Source organism: Sorghum bicolor, chromosome 3, assembly GCF_000003195.3.
Source record: "Sorghum bicolor cultivar BTx623 chromosome 3, Sorghum_bicolor_NCBIv3, whole genome shotgun sequence".
Lineage (NCBI taxonomy): Eukaryota > Viridiplantae > Streptophyta > Magnoliopsida > Poales > Poaceae > Sorghum > Sorghum bicolor.
Window position 1 is genome coordinate 68,814,981 of NC_012872.2, and position 8,563 is coordinate 68,823,543.

The 8,563-nt window shown below is 43.6% G+C and overlaps 1 protein-coding gene across 1 annotated transcript; it reads right to left on the reverse strand.

Annotated features, from left to right (window-relative positions):
- LOC8061000 lies at nucleotides 3,586–8,219 on the reverse strand. The gene is made up of 5 exons (XM_002458802.2): nucleotides 7,576–8,219; nucleotides 6,499–6,957; nucleotides 5,981–6,358; nucleotides 5,820–5,887; nucleotides 3,586–4,253 (listed from the first exon to the last, which is right to left on the reverse strand). Exons 1-5 carry the CDS (start codon nucleotides 7,984–7,986, stop codon nucleotides 4,037–4,039), a joined length of 1,533 nt encoding a protein of 510 aa, XP_002458847.1. The 5' UTR covers nucleotides 7,987–8,219; the 3' UTR covers nucleotides 3,586–4,036.

An 8,563-nucleotide genomic window follows, 5' to 3' on the forward strand; every position in this document is an offset into this window, starting at 1 on the left:
CACATTTCTTGCGAGAAGAGCCAACCCCTTTGAAGCGGTCCTCGGCCCCCCTTTGAATCGGTCGGGCGCCTCGCGGAATCGCTGTCGCTGGCTCGCTGCACAGCGCTTGTCATGCGTCAGGGCCGGGAGGCGGAAGGGATATCATCACATCACATGTCCGTCCAGGTCCAGTCCATCCATGCGCTGTCGAAAGCCAACACGGCAGCCACACGCACACGGCCCATCGCATCGAATTATTGTTGGTTTCCGTCGGCGCGACCGAGTCCAAGCCTCTCAGGACAGCAGGGAGAAATGGACTCGGCGAGTGGGTCCCGGCCGGTTCGCGGCCGTGGCGTACGTCGTCTTGCCGTTGCCGCGCGCGCGCGGTTTGACGGGCTTCGTTTCGTTCGACTTGGATCGATAGGTCGATCGCCGGTGGTGGTTGCCAGGTATCCCGGGACGACAACGACCGCCATGGCCTCCGCGAATGGAGAAAATGGAGTCCGAGTCTCTCTGGTCGGTTGTGCGCTTGCGCGTGAGGGCGTCAACCGGAGAGCGAACGAGTGATCGGCAGCGCGTCGCCGGCGGCCGTGGGTGGGCTGCGGCCTACTACTACGTGAGGCCTGAGGGGTGGGGTGCCCGGCCGGCCTCCCCTCCTCTCCCCGTGCATCGTGCAAGACGGACCCGGAGTCCGGAGACTACTCGCCGCCGCCGCCGCCGCCGGCTTGGCTGCAGGCCGGCCGGTCAGGCGCATTGTTGCATGCAGACGGAACCACGAAGGACGCTTGCGCGCGCACTTGTTGCAGACAACACGCGACATATAGGATGTGTGGTGCAGTGATCAGAGGCAATGGCGCACGACCGTGCTCCTGCCTGTTTCACGCACGCGTACGTGCCCCCATGGGCCATGGACCATGGCCGTGGGACCAGAAAACGACGAGACAAGACGCTTCTCTTCTCCTAGGTCACTTCACGCCGTGCAGTGCATGCGCAGTTCGTTCTTTCCCCGGCCCGGTCCTCGAGTCGCCAACAACTCTACGCCGCCCGGGGAAATTCGTGGCCCGGCCCCGGCCCCGGCCGGACCGGCAGACAGGGTCACAGCATTCGTTTTCCATGCACGGACGTACTTTTTGAATAAATCATGCATGGACGGACGTACACGTACTTGGAAGATAGAACTTGGAATTCCGACGACGACCGGCAAGAGTAGTTCTCTGGGGGAAAAAAATGGTTCGTGGCGACCTTCGAGTGTGTGTAGCTGTTCTTTTTCTCTTAGTTATTGTGGATTTAAATTTTCTTACTTGAAAATATTACTAGTATATAATTTTGTTTCTTTGTTTGATTGTATCGGTTCTCTATCTACGAACTCTGATAGTATCCATTCACTATCAACCCTTAAAAGGAAATTTTCTTTATATCAAAGTAGATACCTATAATTTCCTAGCTAAATATTTTTGTACAATAAAAATTACCCGAACTCCTAAAAACTTCTGGCTCCGCTAATGTATCCATTGCCACAAATTTAATATAGTTACCGTCGATAGATGTATCTATTGGCACAAATTTAATATAGTTACCATCGATGAATTTCTTAGCTTTGAACCTATTAATATTTATTTCATCTTTTTTTTCCCACAACTACATCATGGTTGAGCAATTTCTAATAATGGCAAATTAAGGTAGCCTTAATTTCAGCTCCATTACTCAATAAAACTATTGTACAAATCTCCCATGGATTGGTCCAAGTCCCTCACAAACTGTTTATTAGTTCCTTGGCCCTCTTCTAAATTGAATTTTTAGATCACCTTGTACATTTTTTTAATGTGGACCTATATCTGCCCCCCCCCAACCCCCCCCCCCCCCCCCTCGCCGAAAAACATTGTGGGAATTACATCACGATGTTATTCTTGTCTATCGGAGCAACTACTACATCCAAAGTAGTGTTATTTGGATCCCATGTGCTTCAATGATTTTTTTTTTTGAACTAAAAAAAACATGCAAAGACATTGGTGATAAGTGATAGCTATGTAATCCTCCCATAGAAGATCATGTGATTTCCTTGTTTTTTAATTACTATGTCAAAATCCAATCGGAACGACTGTTGAATTCTACACAACTACTATGCTGTCTTTTCATGTATGTCCTATCTATATTGACTTTTTGTCTACATATTTTTTTCAAATACAAATTTGTATGGTCACGTGATAGTTTTTAGCCCTCGAGAGTGAAAATGATTTTTTTCTAAACTTTGTTTCAACTCAATAGTACATTAATCATTTATCTAGGTACTTTTTTCAACATATGGAAATCATTGCCTTTATGTAAATTTTAATTCTGAATTTAACCATTTAATATTTATAATTTATATGAACTACTTATTTAGTTCTTTTTACATTCTCGTGGAGACCAAACTCAGTTTTTTATGAAATGTTTTTAAAACGAATCAAGCAGAAGAGCTGCCGATTATATTGATAAAGAAGAAACCCTAGACTAGATACAACAAAAACAACAATAATTGTAACAACTACAAACGCCTAAGATGACTTTACCAACAACAACAATGGCAACAAAACCAAACGACTAACTAAGACAACTCTACCAACAACCCACTTGCAACATGAGCAAACAATGCTGAAGATAAACACCTAGAGAAAGGACATAGGAAACCTCTGCCACCATGTCTCAAAAGGCACGACCTTTTAACTCCATTAGCGACTTGAGGAGATCAGGTGGCACCAAATTCTTTAGACACTCTGCATAGATTTGTATTACATCCTCGTTGAGCTTTCCATCATTTCTAATTATACCCAAATCTTTTAACACACCATGTTGTGCAAGACGGGCACTTCAACGAAGTGATGATCTATTATAGGACTTAAGTCGATGTCTTGTTCTTGTGCTCAATGGTGAAGGGGGATGCATAGAAGAACATGCAAGGTCCTCATCCTTCCTAGGTGTAGTGATCGGAGGAGACATTGCCTCTATTTGGGGTTCCCTCGACTGCATAATATGCAGATATTTAGCTATTTTGCTTTTCCAACTTGGGTGGAAATCAAACCGTTATTTTTCATATTACATTTTCTAACTTCATTCATTGTCTAATATTTGTATTGGGTATTCCGGTTAATCTAAGCCTATACTTCATCATAAATCCAATAACCTAGGTTTTTTTTTTGATAATCTCGTAATTGTATTGGGCATGGACCTCTCATAATTGTATTAAACATGCCCTTTGGTTTAATCAAAGCCGTCAAATCATCATAAAATTCAATAGCGTACTCCCTCCGTCCCACAAAAAATTGCCATTTTATTTTTTCCCCGATTAATCTCACAATTGTATTAGGTATGGACTCCTTTGCATAATAAACCAATAGATTATTATAAAATTAACAGTGTAGTGTTTTATTAATCTGTATTTTTAGAACTTCTCAACGAACGAGGTTAATCTCACAACTATAATAGGTATGGACTATTTTGTTTATTATGAAATCTAATGGTGTAGTTTTTATTAATTTTGTAATTTGTTGAGTTCTTTTGTTGGCTAAATACTATACTGAAATAATAAATAGATGCATGGTATAGTGGTCCAGTAGAACAACCAAACACTGATAAAATTCATGGTTTCACTTACAATTTCTGTAAGAGTGAAGCACAGTACTGAACCCACAAAATAACAAGGCACGATTGGACCAAGCCACAAGCTTGTGGCGCAAAGGCCAAGATAAAACAAAAAAGTTCTGCGCCTCTGATGCCACCCCCAAATTTAGCAAGTACTGCCTCGAAAGCAGCTCGATCAACATTTACAGGCAAACAGAAAGCACTCGATCAACATTTACAGGCAAACAGAAAGCAGCACGATCAACAATTACAGGCAAGAGTTGGATACCACTAGTATAATACATTGTACGCCAACACCATCTAAAAAGCCTAAATTTATATGTAATCTTTACACATTTACAGGGTCGACAGTTAAAGGTCTATACATTTTGCAATCGAGATACATTGCTGGAGCGCACCAATTCAGGGTGTGGGCACAAATTGATAGCGCCTAGCCCCCTTAAGTTGAGAGGAAGGAAGACATTGTTCTCCTGAAATCAAACGACTTTAGAGCTGATTCTGGTAATGGGCTGCCTCCGGGCACCCACAAACCACCTCTGTGCGGCAGCACAATCTGTTTGTTGATACTCTTGTTATTGCCATCAGTCATCTCTGCTGTAGGAGATTCCTTCTTTTTCTTCACAAATTCAAAGAACTCCGCAACTTGCCGAGCATATCTTCAAGGAAAATATAAAAAAAAATACTTGAATGTAGGATTTTAAAAGCACATGGGGTGTTCAGATAAAGATGCATCAAGTTGTGAGATGGAAAAATAAAATCAAGACAAAGAAAAGTTTGTCATCACAACAATAACTGCAAGAGGAATCAGACGCCAACACGAATTCATTGCACACAGGACTTGGTCTTGAAAAACAGTTCAGATTAATAAATGGAGCAAAGCAGCATTTCAAAGACTTCTAGATTGTTTATGAAGTGAGAATCAGTATATGTTCATTTATTCATGGTCAAGAAAAGAAACCACACAGGCACACCTAGACTTCAATCAATTAGTTAGTAAAGCTTTAGCAGTCAGGACGCCAAGAAGCTAGAACTTGCAAATTAGGCCACATAAGATGGTCAAGGAACAGGAGCCACAAAATAAGCTACATTTATAACGTCACATAGAAACTTGTTGAATGTATTACAAAAATTTTCTTGTGTAAACCAAAAACAGATATCCAAAAATACGATAAGCTTAAAATTAACACATGAAACCCACTGTTAAACCACTGCGCTAGCAAATCACAGCTAGTCCTCACTACTTGTATCAGATCGTTCAATTCAAAATACAATACTTGAGTTCATTATTTTACAATTGCTTAGTAAACCACTATCTACAACAGGACAAAGAAGTTGCCAATTCAAATGCCTTAGGGCAAGGTCAATGTCTATAGCCTGACTGCAGTTTAAGGTGGGGCCCAGATAAATAGGCAATAATTATTGCATATTGGGTCTTAAGTGGGTCCCATGCTATATATAATTAAAAATCCCACAAATCTCCAATCAACTCCATCTGCACCCCATCGTCCCTTCCATTCCATCCCTTCCGTCTGTTGGCCAAGCTCGTTTCCCTCCATGGCTTGTTCCCAATCCTCTCTCCACAGCAGTGCAGTGTGCACGCGGCTATTCTTAGCTGGAATAGTGGAATCGGAGCCATTGGCTATCAAGACAGAGCCATTGATCTTCACAGCCTCGTACTAGTCCCTGCTCTGCTTACCACGCCTGTGTCTGGGCCTCGTGGAGACTAAAGGTCGCAGGCCGAGTTCGCACATCTAGCAGAGGAGGTCCTCCCCGATTTGCCGTTGGCAAACCTTTCTAGAGCTCCTCTGTCCCATCTGACCAAATCAAGTTCTCGTCCAGAGCCCTCCCTTGAGCTTGCAGAGGCGCATGGGATCAGATCTGGTGAGCTCAAGGTGGTGGCGCCAAGCCACCAGAACCAACTGCCGTACTTGAGATAGGGCGAGAGTGAGAGAAGAAAGAAATTATTTTGTATTCCTTGTGCCCGAGCAGTAAGCTTACAGTGCACCTTAAAGATTTTTCCCCTTACGGTGCAGTTCTACAATGTTTATTTCCTAGGAACAGTGCTGCATTTATTACTTTAAGTTAGATTTTGCAGGACATTGTGGATGCCCTAGACAACCTTCCAGCAAAAATTGTTTCAAAAAACCTTCCAGCTATAATGACTGGTTAACAGTAATGGAAAAATGAATAGAACATTAGCACTTATGAAGTATAGAACTTACTGCTGTTTGGCTTCAATGTCCTTGTTAAAATCAATGTCATGTTCGCAGTCCAGGACAAGAGCAGGAACCTATCCAGAAAGAGCCTCAGTGCCTCATCCATGTGACCAAATAACTACTTACTAGATCACTATAAAAACATGAAAAAGATAGGAGAAAGTTACCTTCTGAATGCTTGAATGCATATGATCTCCTTCCAAGTAGAATACCCTATCTCGTATATCCGCAGGCAGGGAGCCCTCCATATGAACTGGAAGCTGACTGACGGACAACACGCCGGAACCTCCTCCCTTGGATGGAAGTAACCAGCTCTCATGTTTCTCATGCAAACCTCGAAGGTAATCAAGAGTAACACCACCCTCCTCTGATCTTTTTCGCACCATCATTCTTTTGTGGCAAGTATCAGGGCTAGCTCTTAGATAAATAAAAGCATCAGGGATAAGACCTGGGAGTGATGACACAACTGGGTCAAACCAAGAGTCATAAATGCTGATCTCCATCTCATTCATCCAGTTTGCTTCATGCACGGCACGAACAAAAACCTGAAAAAAATATTAAATAAAACATTCCTTAAAATAGGAAGAGAAAATTACAAAATAAATAGACCAAAAGTTGAAATGTAAATTACATCAAAGCATTTGATCCGTCATCAAGGTAGTTTTTACAACAAAGGTAAACCTACCATTCGATCACTGAAAACGCTTCTTTCCATTAGCCGAAGAGGTTTTATTCCACATGCAGATTCCTTCTCTTGCATGACCCTTGTCACAAATACATAATTCTGGAAGGTGTATGCATACCTCTGTGGCTCCGCATAGAAAGCATCAAGTATATTGAAGTGTTCAGGGCCAACATCCTGCCACTTAGCAATAGGCTCAGGTACAATTTCTACAAGGTCACGTAGTTCAATAGTTTCACTGGCTATTCTTTGAAGGAAGGTAGTTTTCCCAACACTGATATTCCCTTCTACACAGAAGGTCAGCCTCCTATTTTTAGGAAGGTTAGATGTATCAGTGCCTTTCAGCTCTTCATCAACACTCTCTTTAATGAACAAAGTTATACTCTCAGCATGGTTCTTGTGAATGATGCCAACTGAATTTTGCAAGAACTCAACCATCTTCTCATTAGACTTGCCAAAGAACTGCAAAGTACTCACAAAATGTTAGCAGTTAGCACGAATCACATTGACCTTAGATTGAGTAACAAAGCAGGTTTGGCAAAATAAACCAAGAGCAAAAGATAAGCCACAAAATGAACCACCAAATTAATTTGTTCTTGCTGTTTTCTCATTCGAATTTAACCATTATACAATTAGTCAGATTTAGAAAGTTGCACCGATGAGAAAGTGCAATTCCAACATACATTCAACAAATCAATCTGTAATGCTTTTGACAGAAAAAATAAGAACACAAGAAATTAGAATATTCTAGTTTTATCTCATATACATATACTAAACATGGGAACAAACTGATTGGAAGAAAAAAAACACAGCATTTAAACCATGACAATATGGGGATGGCCTCACAAAATATAGTGTGAGTGTTGAGCCACATGAAATAAGTTTATCCCGTGATTGCTCACCATGTTGAAGGCTGGATTTGAAGCTAAAAGTAAATTGAGAGATATAATCAGGACGTGATGTAAACTTCTGGAAACTATATAATAAGAGTATAACAACTCACAAACCACATAAGGTAGTATAATGTAACATAATTCATATTCCATATAAAACAGAGCACAGAAATAGCTCAACGCACACCTTATCCCTGTAGAACTGCTTGAGCTGCGCCACGTCATCGAATCCCTTGTCCACGAGCTTCCTCAGGTTCCGTGGCCCGACTCCGGGAATGGCAAGCAGCTCCCCACTTCCCACCAGCGCATCACTCCGACCTCTCTGCTTCCTCTGCGGCGCCGCGCCACCCCCGCCACCCTTCTCCCTCTCCTCCGTATCGCCCCCGCGCCTGGCCGCCTCGGCGGAGCAGAGTCCCCGCCTCCTCCCAGCGTCACAGCGCAGCCACGGCGGCGAGCGGATGCGGCCAGAGTTTGCGCCAGAGCACGCGGGTACGAACGGGCTACCAACCAGGCACAGCGTGGGCATGCGTGGGGAGGAGAGCAGCACGGGGGCCGCGGCGTCGAGGAAGGAGGCGGCGCGTGGGAGGAGCTTGTGCATCGCTGGCTGCGGCGACGGCAGGCTCTGGGCTCATCAATGGCGCTTCGGCTCCGGTTGAGGCCGCTGGGCCGGCCCACGCGGGTGCGGCTGTGACGGCGAGTGGCGCGGGGTTAGGGTTTTGGGGATGTCATCCGTCCCGCCATGAGTCAGGTAATCAGGTTGTTGCTGCTGCCTTGTCGGGGAGCAGGAGGGGGAGGAGGAATTGGCGCACGAGTGGTCTACGACGCCAACGTGAGTCGTGGTCCACGAGAAATCGAATCGCTTATGCTATCTCCAACAATCAACATTCAAAATACAAAAAACTTTCATACCTATTTTTAGTCTTCTCCAACAACAAGACCTAAAAGACAACACTCCCTGCAAATGGATCTCGAGGAGAGAGGATAACCAAATTTAGGTGATGCCTCTCCTAATACCTAAAATGGGTTTTCTGTATGAGTACTCTGTTAGAGGCTATAGGTATTGTATTAGAGATCCATTTTAGGTTTGGGTTCTCAAATGAGTCTCCTGTTGGAGACAGCCTTAGGCCTTATTTGGATGTAGTCGGATTCACATTAATTCATGTGTGTTAGTGTGG

What these genes read in the sequence shown, in the direction of transcription:
- LOC8061000 (XM_002458802.2), bottom strand. Translation starts at nt 7,986, where the DNA reads ATGCACAAGCTCCTCCCACGCGCCGCCTCCTTCCTCGACGCCGCGGCC. An exon ending in GCGTTTTCAGTGATCGAATG is followed by an intron (nt 6,359 to 6,498) that starts GTAGGTTTACCT and finishes TATTTTTTTCAG; the next exon opens with GTTTTTGTTCGTGCCGTGCA. An exon ending in TGCATTCAAGCATTCAGAAG is followed by an intron (nt 5,888 to 5,980) that starts GTAACTTTCTCC and finishes CTTTCTGGATAG; the next exon opens with GTTCCTGCTCTTGTCCTGGA.